Below are 14,087 nucleotides of genomic sequence, written 5' to 3'. Positions count from 1 at the left end.
AGGCAAAACGCCTAAAACAACAAAGAGGGAGGGGGTCGCTATTGGAGGTGCATCGAGAATTTGCCTTTTAAGGGGTACAGTCTCTCTCTTTCAAGCCTGTTGAGCTCTTGCGTAGCAGCCAAAACACTAAAGGGAGTCGAAATAAACAACTGCAAAAAAAAAAGAAAAAGAAACATGAGCTTTGCTAATCGCTTTTGCATTCTGTGGCAATAAAAACGCAAGGGAACACTTAACTACACAGACATCCAAATCATGACAAGGATGCATCTGCCAGCTTCTTGCATCCTTTGTTGCATGACGTGTATAGAATACATGTTGAAAGGCACCTTGTTTACACCCTTTTGCATTGTAAACAAGAGAAGGCTCGATTCAGCTTGAATCACTGACTTGATGGGCATCCTGACAGCTGCCGTCACTGCTGCAGTTGTTTTCTAGACAATACCAACCATGTGTTGCCGGAGCTGAGGAGAGGCTGGCTGTATCTGGGAGCAGGAAACCGAGGGGAGCTGAGGAGGAGAGGTGGGTGGGGGTGAGAACAGAGAGGTAATTGTATATGTAAGAGTGAGGCAACCTAGCAGTAGGGGTAGACGCAGGAGGAGCGGGCGAAGGACGTGGTCTTGGGATGGGAGCACTTAAAAGAAGATGAGGACAGGAATACTGGAGGGATTTAGAGGATTGGAAGCCTGAGAAGGAATAAGTCAAGTAGGGAACGTGTGTGTGTGTGTGTGTGTGTGTGTGTGTGTGTGTGTGTGTGTGTGTGTGTGTGTGTGTGTGTGTGTGTGTGTGTAAGTTAGTTGAGGGTCTTTGAAACAAAGAGGAGTAGTGAGAGGGGGTTGGGAAGGTATTAAAATGAGGAGTCCACATGAGACAGCAGGATTGAGTTGGAGCGAGAGGTGTTTTTAAAGTGTGTATACAGAAGGAGGGGGAGCTGTGAGAGAGTGTATCCTCCCCTCTGTCCCTGTAGCAAGGCTAGCCAGCTTGAACAACAGCCAGGAAAAGGGGAAGGGCCTCCATCTCCTCCTTTCCAGCTGACAAAAACATCTGCCCAGGAACCCTGTGCTGGTGCCTGTTTAGAGGACAAGGGGACGAGGACAGAGAGCAAGGAGAGTGAGAGACAGAGAGGAGGAGGAAACAGTCCCTCCTGAGGCCAAGACCCATCCACCTATATGGGTTGCGTCCTGAGCTCAGACTTTTGCGGGGAGGAAGAGGTGCATCCAGTGGTGGTGGTCAGAAACGCATCTGTGAAGGGAAGGAGTCTGGACAGGAGTGACAGTGGCAGGATGAGGCTGATGAAGGTCAGTCTGCATGCGTGTGTGTGTGTGTGTGTGTGTGTGTGCGCGCGCGCGCACCTGTGTGCATGCAAAATATTCTGTATTCAGAGTTATTATTATATTTCCACGTGTTAGTCTTGTTGAGGTGTACTGGAGCTATTAAGAAAATATAAACAAATTTTAGGATGCAAAATTTGACAGATATAATAAAAGATGTGTTCAATATCAGTTTGCAAAATGTGAAAACTGTCAAATTTGTTCAGAAATGTTAGCAGAGAAAGAATCTGTTCACTGCCACAGCAGACAAAAGATGTCCAGAGGCTGTGCTTTAATGGAATGCAGATTCAGATGTGTGCATGCTTTAATGTGTAGTGTTTTGGGGGGTCCAGGATTGGGGGATGGGGGGGGGGGGGGGTAAAACTTGATATGTTTATATGTTCAACTCCACCATGTGAGCCCATCTACAATGACTAGCTCTGTTTTGAAGTTGTGCTAATGTTGTGATTAGCATTCATCGCCGTTAGCTGTTAAAATCCCATTGACGTGGAAAACAAAATCAATCTGTTTTTATTTTTTTCTTTGTTTGATGGAGGGAAACTCACTACACTGCAGCCCTGTTGTACAGAGAGGTCAAAGGTCAGATCCATCTGAAAAAGAATACACATTTAAATTGTTTAGTCAGTTCTGAAGTTAGAAATGACCTCCTATGAAGTGTGTGTGAGGGGGGACGTTTTTATTCTGATGGATTCAAATAAAGGGAATGGATGGACTTTAATGAATGAATAAAGCAGTCGAGAATAATTAAAGTGTTTACGCTGAGCGTGGACAGTTCAGGGACATTAAATGGACCTATGATGAGTTAAATTTGATGACATATTTAAGGCCAGAGGTCATCCCGAACATCAATTTTTTTAGTTTAAAAAATATGGTTGGTGTTATTTGATGTAAACTTGTTGCATTTGCATTTGTTTCATTTAAATTTGTGGGACATAATTTTGGACCCCACAAGCTTAAATGTAGGTGTGAGGGTTGGGTTAGGCATTTAGTAGTTCTGGGTAAGGTTAGTGTAAGAGTCTACAGAATGCATTATGTCAATGACCCATCCCCGTGCAAATGTGTGTGTGTTTGTGTTTGTTTGGCCTTGTCGAAGGATGATGCGGATAATGATAGCATCATCCGTTCGGACACAATAGAAGTGTTGTGGCAGCATTGTGCAGAATGAGGCAGGCCACTGTCACTATTATTCAACACATTTGTCTGCATGGACTTTTCTAAGTCTTCCTTCTGGTACTTGGTTTCCATGTTTGTATGTGCATGCTTGGTTGAACCACACAGTCCCAGTGGCTTCATATCACATGCTGAGCAGCGTGGGAATGTGGAGCCCTCCGGACGACGTCATCTGGCAGTGACTGACCCCACTGCATGGGTGTGGGAAGCAATTTAGATCCCACTAGAGGAGGAGATGTGCATACCAGGTCAGACTCATGTCAAAGACTTACTGGAAACGCTTGGCAAAGGGAACATGATGTTCCACATGCAACTTCTCACTTTGATTACATAATTTAGTGATATCTTTGTTTATTGCACTTAAAATCTTTTATAAATGACAGAAGAAAATTGCTTGTTCGCATCAGTGCTGCATGACTTGGTGGAAAAATCTTATTAGGGCCTGAGCCTGAAGGTACTTCAGGCGAAGACCCTATTATGTTTGCTCGTTTCGGTTATTGTTTACAATACTGCAATATTATAAACAAAAGGTATCATTTGGTATCTTGGAAAAATGGACAGAATTTACTGATATAAACATACAATCGAAGCACGTAGCAGTGACACATCATCGTAAAAATGCTTGTTTCCTATTTTTATTGTTTTCGTAAGAACAATATTGACCTCAATTCATTCAATAGCAATAACAAAAACACATTTTACCAAAATAAAGCAGTTTCTGCAACATGTGCGCAGTAGTGTTATTTTGTTTTTGTTGTTTTGCAATTATATACTAGCACGGCTAATTTGAAAACCGCACCGTAATATCACAAACCTTATGAAACATTTTATTCATTCTGACGATTTGTAGGTTGCGATTTAAATGCATCTGGATTCAGTTTTGTGTAATCAGTGTTTTTATGCATTTCTCTTCACTTTTGTTTTTTTATTGCTAGTAAAATCATGTGTTGCTGATTATGTTTTGCAATTTTAGAAGTTGTGGATGAACTGTTTTAATCAAAAGGTAACTGATAGTTTTTATTGACGATATGCTTCTGATATTCACGACTCCGTCCACTGCTACAATGTTTAAAGAATAGTTGAAATTTGCTCTCCCTCCTCGAGTAATTAATTACTTAAGGTGGGAAAACATAACTCATGCCCGTCCTTAGTATTGTAATAAAATAGCAAAATTAACATTTACCTGTAAATGAACTGCAAATATTTTGACGATCCACTAACTTTTCTGCTCGAGCCACCAAGTCAGCCTCAGTCTTGTTTGACTGGAATTAGCATGCTAACATGCTAAAGCAGCGAAAATGGAAAAGATTTCCTCCTCAACGAATGGATTATTAAAGAGAGGTGGTAACCATATCGGAGCTCCAGATTCACACATATAAAATTTTCTAGGTGTTCTAGTTTCTAGGTGGAGCGAGAAGTCAAAAAGGTTTCAGGTGTAGTTAGCATTGTGCTAACCACAGAGCTAGCGCAGTAGAGATATGCACTGCACAAGCTGTTTTGACCCTTGGCTAAACCTAATGGGAATAAAATGATTAAATCTCGCAGTTCTTCTAAACTTGTGTGTATACACTGTTTTAAATTAGCTTCTTTTGCACTCATATGACAAATGACATTCATGTTGTAATTCCAATATTTGACCACTACAGCTAAAGTTGACTTCATCGCTATTTCTGCAGGTTCAACATTTTCATTGTGAGTTCCTTTGCATGCTTCACATTTAGACAAAACAGTAAAACACAGCTGCTTTGTGTAACAGAAAGGAAACTCTTTCAACACCTTGTTCGCTGCCATTGAGGATTTCTACAATAAAATAAACCCCACAGTCGTTTCCTCTTGTAGAAGGACATTAAAAACGTTGCATTTTGACAGTGTTTTTTTTCATTGTATTTGTCCTTGTAATTTCCCCGAGAGAAACAGGGTTAACCCTGACCGATGCTGTGGCCCTGAACCACAGGCATTTTACTACAAACACACACCCAACACAGGAAGGAACACTGAAGCAGCTACTGGTAAATATAGACCCAACAACACCCACATTAGCACAACAAAGCTTATGTGATTCTCTCATTCCTCCATGTTAGCAAAAGGTGAACTTCAACGTATAGTCCAAACATAAGGGGGTGGTTCTCGTAGTCTAGATTCCTGTGGTTTGAAAACAATGATCGTAGTGGGATTTGAAGAATGCTTGTTGTGCGTAGTGGGCACGCACGTGAAAGATGACCGAGTAGGAGAAGGGAAAGACACAAACCACTTCCTTCTTTCTCCAAAACCTCCACGACAAACCTCAGCGCTGCCCTGAAAAAAAAAACCCACCTCGCTGCAGGACTACGCACCGCATATTTTCTTTTCTTACACACAAGAATGTGGGGCTTGTCCAAGTTTCGAAACATCAATAGAAAACTTTGCAGCAGCAGCAGAAGCAGCAACTATTGTCTGACTATTGAACTCATCAGCACAACAAACACGTGCTACGTTTGACTTCAGCATCACTCCGTCTCTGCCTTTCTTCCCACCGCTTTTTTCGCTCTTTCGGCCCTCCAACAGCTGCACCTTATCAAGCATTGGCTCAGTCCCCTCTTGCACAATCCATCCTCAAGCTACGCAGCCCCTTTCTCTAGCCTCCTCCTCTCATTTCCTCTTGGCCTGGCCCCCACTCTGTCCACCTCTTACCTCAAAGAAGTCCCTCCAAGTGTCTAAATTCCCTGATCTTAACAGGCTAGACACAAACACCTGCAATTATGGAGTATTTACTAGCAGCGAGCACCTTGCACTTTTTTTTTTTTTTTTTTGGTGGTATTTTTGGTCTGGCAACACCCCTCTTTCCTCAACTCCATCTTTCACGCCAACACCCCTCCCCCACTTCACCACTCAAATTCATTCCAATCCCCAACACCAGCTTCCTGTCGCTCTCTCCTGGTCCTTGTATTTTCTTACTCTGCCCCTCCCATTACCCCCCCCCCCACACACACACACACACACACACACGCGCGCGCACCTTTTTCAATCCATCTTTCCTCTTTTCCCTTCCAAAGGAAACTTCACAAATACTCCACAATTAACCCCCCTCCCACACACGCGCGCGTACACACAGACACACACGCACACACACACACACACACACACACACACACACACATTTCGATTCCTTCATTTACTTTTATCTGACGCCGGAAATTCCTGAGTTATGAGTAAAAGAAATGAACTGCACTGGCGCATACGTCATGACTGGTGGTCACGTTCTGCTCTGATTGGGGGGCGCTCAACCACGCAGCCTTCATACCTGCAAATCAATCAAATACATATGGAAGAGATTAAGAGAATGAGGCACCACACTGAAATAATGGGATTCAGTGGTTGCTGGGGTAACAGCGTATAAGTGAAAGAAGCGTGCCTTGTAGGAGTTTACACAATTACAATCATAAACACCGGCAAATGACGCTTCATGAAAGGATTTCTTTTTAATTAGAGTAAAGCAACCAAGTTATATTAAAAATAACCTTTCATATATATTTTAAATTATTTTCTGAGCGGTTTTTCCTGTCAGTCTCCTGTATCATATGAACCTTTGCCGGGAGTCTTAACTGCAGTTCGCACATTTTACCACTAGATGTTGCTGCTAACCCAGTTTACAGTCTGAATGCGGCAGCTGGAGGTGTACGGCAGTGGCTGCTCCAGTGTGTCCAAGGCAGGTTAAATTAAAATGAATTGTTGTTACTCATATGTACTCATTTAACAGACATAGAAATAAGTGAAGAAGGAGAAGAGCAGAAGAGGGAGGAGCCTGTACGTTACTTGTTTGTATGTTTGTGCTATTGTTATTATACATGTTATTTACATGTTTCAGCTTTGGCTTCACACTTATTTGTGTTTCTTTGTTTAAAAGTCTCAGCCAGTTCCACCCGCAATTCAGTTCAGAGTGAAACACAAGGTCATCGTCGGGGCTCTGGGTATTTTTACTGCTCGAGCATTGCTATGCAGTGGTTATTAGATTACAATTGTCCTAAAAATGTGTAATATGTCAACCACTGACACATGTCCTGCTATTAAAACATGTTGGATCAATTAAAATATTTGCAATTCATAGATTTTTCACTGCAGCAACTTGTGTAGATGTTAAATCTTTGTTTTAAATGATATGAGACTCAAAATCAAATGATATGAGACTCAAAATCTGATTCGTTGTCCTTTTTTTTTTTAAAGGCACCCTTATATCCCAAGAACTTCTCGAAAGTTTATGAGATTTTTTTTTCAGAAAAGCAAAACATTTGTCAGATATACACTGAAAATTGTAGACAAGGGAAAATTAGCTATGCACTTAGGAACACGTTTGAAGAATGTTCCCTCATATGTCACATCTAAAGTCCGACATCGGTTTTCAAGAGACCAAATGTGTAGTAGATATGTGATAAAAAGAATGACATTTTGGAAGGCAGCAACACAATGTTGAGAGAGTAGTCCGTGTGAGTGCGAGGCGTATTGGTGATCGATCACCTCCATCACTCCACGGGACTACAGCGTTTCATTCAACCAATCTGGATTTTGTCGTCTCACGCGCCCCCTTAAAAACCCACCAATCAGAGAGTGACATTCTAGTAATATTACTCCACGCATGCTTGTAGCTCCGCCCACCTCAGAGGGTGGACCTGAGTAAAGAAAACAAGTCAAGTCCCGGAGCAGACGGGCGCGGGCCGTGTTCCTGGTGGGTCTACTCTACTCAGAATGACGGATAGCCCCTGAACCGGGACATGAGTAGCGGGAAAATGAACAAGGTAAGACCGGTACACTTCGGTGGTCCAGAGAGACTCCGGGAGTCTGTCTCACGTGACTCTGGTCGCAAAGGAACACTAAAAAATGGGTTTATGATAGTGGGGTCTTCTTGCAGTGAAATCGCGCACTTCAATTTAGAATTGGGGTCTTATTAAAGTGACGCCACAAATGACGTCACGTTGTCCACCTCAGACTGTTTGCAACTTCGTCAGCAGCACCTGTCTGACTGCAGGTTCCCTACGGCACTGTTCTCTTCCCTACCTGCCCCGCATGTCTCCTTCCTTGTGGTTTCAGTTTGAGGGGGAAAAACCTACCCTGCAGCCACTTCGTTCCTTTTATCTGAGAGGTAACGTGATACGTCGCACTTCATTAAATTGACATCAAATGTTCTGTAGAGTCATATGATGCATTAAGCGCCCCCCCCCCCCCCATCTCCATCTCCAGGGTTACTGCGTCATTCACTCTTCATGTCAGGAAGAGTTGAGTAGAGCAAAGTTGAACTGCACTGAAGGAAAACTATATATTTCACTGATTTGTAGTGAATGTATGTTATAGACATGTATCATGGGATTAGGGGCTGTGCCAAAAAAAATAAAAAAAATAGCATTTTTTTTCACAGTACCATCTATGGTATCCCAGTATTTTGTGATAAAGTTATATCGCAACCCATGTATGTTAGAGCAGCCGTATTTAACACATTCTGTAATAATATGCAACTTTGTGAATACGGATATTTTGAATGAATACTGACTCCATTTGTATATTATGAGAAATTTCAAATGTCCAGCTCTATTTTTTTCAAAGTTTTACTAAATTATTTAAAGCAATACAATGCTTATCCTATTGAAATACAGCGCGATGAAATCAGGAACGTGTACTGTGAGGGGTATTGTAGTTTGCATATTTTGGCTCTTACAAAATATATTTATGGCACAGTCCCTTTTTTACCTGTTGTGTCGGGTATTTACATGGCGTGAACACGGGCTGTTGTCCTTGTGAATGAGGGTCGCCTGGAATGTCACATCAAACTTTTGGGGCTTTTCTTACCGTGAAGCCAATATTCTTTGGACCAAATGTTTGATTCAGTGTGAAGTGAAAGATGGAAAAAAAGAAACACAACAACCTCATTGGTGAGTCTGGATTTTCTTTCATCGTGTAAGCTTCAAGTTGTCCCCGGCGACCTTCGTGACCTTTGATGTCCAGTCTTTATTGCACAAGAAAGTGCAAAGTTGCCCGGTGTGTGAAAGTTGACTAGAAGGATGCTATGAATGAAATCCTAATGCACGCGCAGTCCAACAAATAACACTCACTGTTTGTCTTTGGTTAGAGTTGCTTTTGCCTTTTAATCAGACGACTGCTGTTGTCCCAGTTTACACGGAGGAAGCAGTTTATTGAGGGGATGGAAGGTGGCGGTATGCCCCCTCATGGTTGGTTGCATCAGAACTTATATGTTCTGTTTTGGCGTCACCTGCCAAACGAGTTAGTAACCAGCGGTTCAACAACTATGAGAGACAAACAGACAAACTTAGTCCCTTTGTCTGTCTGTCGTTCACACCGTAGGGTCTCCCTCCGTAATGATACGCTCCTCAACATCCTTCCGTAGTTTTGGCACGGACCTCACGGTATGACGTGTATGGTGAGACATCGGTCACGACGTGCCGTTTCATCACAAAATATTGCGCAGATATGCCGGGCTGATGGATGATATTTGAAGTGTATACATGCCGGAGTTTATTAATCTCCATCGGTGTGTTTGTCCAGCTTTGAAAAGTACAATATCCGTCCGGCTAATGTGTTTACGTGTATTCTTTAAGTCCAGTTTTTATCGGACCAGCACAATCATTTTTTCTAACATCGTGTAACTGTACTGACCGTATGATGAATGATTGTCGCGTACTTCAATTAGTTTTGGCTTCATATCATGATGCCTTGTCAGATTTCCCATCCTGCTTTGCAACATGAGGAAAACAACTATGGATTAGCGGCAAGATAACATTGTCTGACATCTCCAAGCTTCCCTTTTTACTGATAAAAGTGTTGTAAGGAGTAAATTTGTCCTGGGTGAGACATATTTCATACATCTGTAGATAAGCTGAGGTGCTTCCTGCCCCTCTTGGAGGTGTTCAGTAACCTGCTCCACAATCCCAATGCTGTGCTGCTTATGTGTAGTTGTATTTATGGGGTGGAACTGAGAGGTGGGGCACCTGGTCGTCTCCATCAAGTTGCAGTAGCTGTGTGGCTCTCTCACCTGGGTGAGGGACTTTCTGCGAGTCGGGAGTTTGAATCTGATCAGATTTGCCTGTTTTGTTGCTGTTATTGGTGAGTGATGTCATCCGCTCACCCAGGATAACATCATGACATTATTCTGAGGCGAAACAGATGGTGCATTTTTACCAGTAAATATGAACAACTGCTGCAGCAGGGGTGTGGGTGCCGGACCAGTCATTTTGTGTGTGTGTGTGTGTGTGTGTGTGTGTGTGTCTGTGTGTGTGTGTGTGTGTGTGTATGTTTGGCAGCAGGAGTCCAAGAGAACGGAAGTGTATCATAGTGGTGCACTGACCTCACCTCAGGAACAGGCAGTCTCTGTTCCCTCCACTGCCTGTCCCACCCTCTGGATACACATTCACGCACACACACACACACACACACACACACACACATGCTAAGTGGCCTTGATGGCAGCAAATGATGGAGGATTCTAGATAGCGGTGCTTGTTTGATCTTCTCAGTGGGAGCTATGAGATTTAAATACACAACAAGCCCACGTCCTGATGGCCTCTCCCCTCACACACCCCCTGAGTACTTCTATCGTAACTGAGGGTCAAGTTTGTAAATTTCTTCAAGGGTAATAGAATTTGCAGTAGAAAACCAGATCCACACTCTCACCACTTGCACACCAGATGTTATCAGACCCGACAAACCTGGACCCTCTTCAGACCTGCTATTGAGATCCATCCAGAATGAACCGATCACAGGTGGGCAGCCTTCACCAGGGGTGTGAACAAACGCTGTTCATCCTGAGATCGGATCACTGCGACCACGTTCGGGCTGCATTCTTTTAGTAGCGCGAACACAAAAAAGGGTCCTGGCCTTATTGATGGACCTTTTATAAAAATATGCATTGATAGGAGTCCCAAAGGTGCTTGATCATCAAAACTGTCCAAGTTGTTTGATAAGGGAAAGCATTACCTGTTTAAATTGAATTTCAAAAAAGTGTTGATTGCAGACTCAGTGAACGAGTCAAGTGTGTTTATGAAAGAAGGAGAAAAAAATGTGAAAATATTTGTTTTGACGGAATGCATGTTGAAGTTTGTCTTGTGAGAGCCAATCGTGATGGTACAAATGAAGTACTTGGGGTTAGCTTGATCCTCCTCACCTTCAGGTGAAAAGATGAGGCCATTGACTCATGATGTAGGAAGCACGTGGTAGTCCATGTGCCCCCCCCCCCCCCCCACACACACACACACACACACATCAGCAGAGGAGCAACGATCAGGACAGCCTGGCAGGGTGAGCTGGCAGTGTCCAACTGGAGAGAAAAATTGGGGGCAAAGGACAACAAATAGATAAGAAAAAAACAACAAAAAAAAACATGCGTACTTGTTCAGCTGCACCTGCCACTGCACAGCTGCCGGTGCTGAGATGACACATGGCTAAGTGGGGCGCTCGGCCTTCGAATCTAAAGATCTGAAGACAAATCCCTCTTAGAAGTGACAAGGACAGACTTCTTCTCATGGTATAAAGAGTGATGGAGTCCTCACTGACCATCTGCAGCTGAATGTGAGGTCATGGTGTCCAGTGCTGTAGGCATTAACCTACCACTCCCACACAATGCCCATCATTGTCCAAATATCAGCTCTATTTTTAGAAAGCAACAAGTGGGAAGGAGTAAGAGAGTTTCCAGGGAGTCTGCTCACCAATGGCTCCCTGTTTTTTAGTGTATTTGTTTTTGCATTAGCATGCGTGAACCTCTTGCATGTGTGAGCGTCTCTTGTGTATGAGTCGGGAGACCCCTCCCTCGCTCAATCCAGCTACTGTTCCGTGAAGGCTGGCAGAGGTACAGCGAGGAAAGGGAGGGATTTCTACTCAGAAAGCATCTCTTTGACTCCGCAAACCTCGGGTCCCTTCTTTTGCCAAAAGGCTAAAAATATTAGGAAAAGGGGCTTCTTGTGTGTAGCAGATGTTGGCGGGGTCTGTCCTGGCACTCAGAGGGACACGGGGACAGGAAGAGGAAGGAGGTGTGTTTCCACTGAGGGTATGCAGGGATACACGTCTGCCGCACGTGAGTGTATGTGTGAGGTTTGTGCTGTCAGGTAGCTGTTTACATGCAGGGCCACCTATGTGGACATTTTGACAGGTTCATGCTTGCAGAGTATGCTGGTGCGGGTTTGTCCGTCGCTTGTCAATTCTCATCTACAGCTAGTGAAGAAACTGATTCTTCTTTTGGTCTTTAAATGTTGTTTTCCTCTCAGGTAGTGGCTGTGAGCTAAGCAGTCTCTCCATAAGGAAGATGTTGTTTTTTTTGTTTTTTTACCCGTTACAGCGGTGACAGTAATTACTATCCTGGGGACGGGGCCCTGAGCCACAGGTTGTTTTTAGCGCTCCTCCACTTAGACTCTACCAGCTGGTTTCTGTTTCCTCTGTTGTAATCCTCCTCAAAGTAGGAAACCTCCTGCGCTGTGGTTTCCTATGCTGGACTCCCAGATTGAGTCTTTTGATGGATCCACGACTGAAATCATTCCAATATTAGGATGATTGACAATACTCTGCAGTAATCCTGGACAATATATTGATATTGTGATATGTTACCAGATATATGTGTAGGTTCTCATTCATCCAGGTCATCGCAGATCGAGGCGAAGTAAAATCTGGTCAACTGGACGTAAATTTGACTCGTCCAGTTGACCAGATTTTACTTCGTTACCAGATATAGATATTGGATATTTTTAAGGGTGGCACGGTGGTGCAGTGGTCAGCACTGTTGCCTCACAGCAAGAAGGTTCCGGGTTCAAGTCCCGGCTCCAACACAGGATCTTTCTGTGTGAGTCTCCATGTTCTCCCTGTTCCTGTGTGGGTTCTCTCTGGTACTCCAGCTTCCTCCCACAGTCCAAAGTCATCAAGAGGGGACGAGGCTGATTGATACTCTAAATTGACCGTAGGTGTGACTGTGAGTGTGAATGGTTGTCTGTCTCTATGTGTTGGCCCTGTGATGGACTGGTGACCTGTCCAGGGTGAACCCCGCCCCTCACCTGTAGCAGTTGGGATAGGCTCCAGCCCCCAATGACCCTTAACAGGATAAGCAGTAGAAAATGGATGGATGGATATTTTTATATCGCGTAGAGTTTCTTTTCCCCCCCTGGTTTTAGATGTTGTATCACAGTCAAGGTGAGTGACTGTTCTCGCTTGTATATTTTCCTTGAAGCACAATGCTATTATATTGATGAACAAATTCAGTTTATCTGTATTTTTCATAATGAACCAAATTTAAATATATAAACTTCTTTTGAAAGATATATTTTAAGATCTGGAAATATAGGCCTAATCGGCCAAATATCTCATTTAAAAACAACCCAATATGGTGGATCCCTTATCAATATCAATTTTGATCAGTATGGAAAGGTATGTCATGATCATATTATTTTGCAGTATCTCTCAGCCGTGTACTGTTGGATGTGTTTGGATGCGAAACAAAACATTCATTGCTTGAAAAGCTGCAAGTTATCAAGGTCAGATATTTCACCAGCGTCGTCAGCCGGATGTGAAAGTTACAGTCACACTTTTCTCTGTTGAAACATCTGTCAGACTTTATGGAAAGCTGACAGAACCAAAGACTTCAAGTTGTGTCCACCTATAATTCTCTATGCAGCAAAATGTCCTATTTTCATCATGAGGGGAATTTATCTGGCAGAGTTTGTGTAGCCCTACACAGCTAAGGTACAGATGAGAGGTTCGTGTCGTCACTCTGGAAGCTCCTCACAGAAATTGGTGCGATAAATCCAGTTTTTTTTGTTGTTGTTGTTTTCATGGGCCAGTTGTGCATCTCACTAGACCGTAACAAAACAGCTCACCGGGGCTTTGAATTCTCTAAAACTGGAGATAGACCCCCATGATATTCAAACAGTATTTCATAGAGGATTCACAATCGAGTGTCTCCTGGTCTGTAGCAGCCTACGCCAGTTGGGGGAAGTCGGTCAATGTATTAATGGTACAGACTCGATTCGGCAAGTGTGTGAGGAAAGGTCCCTGATGTGACCCGAAGCCTGTGAAGCAGAGTTTGTTGTGCACCCTTGTGTCATTACTATCGCTGCCACTGTTATCTGCTGCTCCCGGCGTTAGCCTACCTAGCCCAGCTTTCATCACTAGCATGTAACATTTCTACAAGGCATTTGAGTCGGTCTTCTCCTTCACCACTTCTCCCAAATGCTCTTTTTTTCTTGATTTTTTTTTTTCCACAGTTGCGCTCTCATCTCCGACTTTGTGTTTTTTCGGCAAACTCCTGTTCTCGCGAGTGTTAAATTGAGAGGTTGTAGAATTAAGTTGGCTTAATTTGCATCCACAAATGTGTGTATTTGGTGATCCCTAATTTGGCAGAGTCATAAAATAGGTGAACCACAGTTATTCTGTCTGCATAACATGTTTGCTAAGCCAACCAGTCAGTGTATACTCCCAGTGTTTTCATTATCTGTTAAGCGTGTGAAAGTGTATCTGGAGCTGAATTTTGTTTTTTTTTAATTCTCACTGAAGTGCTGTAACGTCGTCATTTGGTGCATAAGGTTGCCTTCCTTGGTCTTGAGTCATTCTAAAAGTTGAAAAATATAGATC

General features: G+C 43.2%; 1 protein-coding gene across 6 annotated transcripts in view; it reads left to right on the top strand.

Moving 5' to 3' along the window:
- Positions 1-631: 631 nt before the first annotated feature.
- The window catches only part of tns2a (tensin 2a), a 57,784-nt gene continuing 44,328 nt past the window's right edge, over positions 632-14,087 (top strand). For 3 of the 6 annotated variants that reach the window (XM_086214063.1, XM_086214065.1, XM_086214062.1), the window contains exon 1: positions 635-1,295. In XM_086214063.1, the coding sequence (XP_086070189.1) occupies positions 1,167-1,295 (129 nt within the window). In that variant the 5' untranslated portion in view covers positions 635-1,166. Of the gene's footprint in view, positions 1,296-7,123; positions 7,268-11,424; positions 11,548-14,087 lie in introns of those variants that run through there. The other 3 variants (XM_086214061.1, XM_086214066.1, XM_086214064.1) reach the window with 3 other exon arrangements.

The sequence above is a fragment of the Aulostomus chinensis genome, chromosome 9 (genome assembly GCF_037954235.1).
Source record: "Aulostomus chinensis isolate RoL2024-O1b breed Wild chromosome 9, RoL_Achi_v1.0, whole genome shotgun sequence".
Taxonomy (NCBI): domain Eukaryota; kingdom Metazoa; phylum Chordata; class Actinopteri; order Syngnathiformes; family Aulostomidae; genus Aulostomus; species Aulostomus chinensis.
The sequence above is the reverse complement of the archived record's forward strand: the minus strand, read 5'-3'. Positions and strand labels throughout refer to the sequence as shown.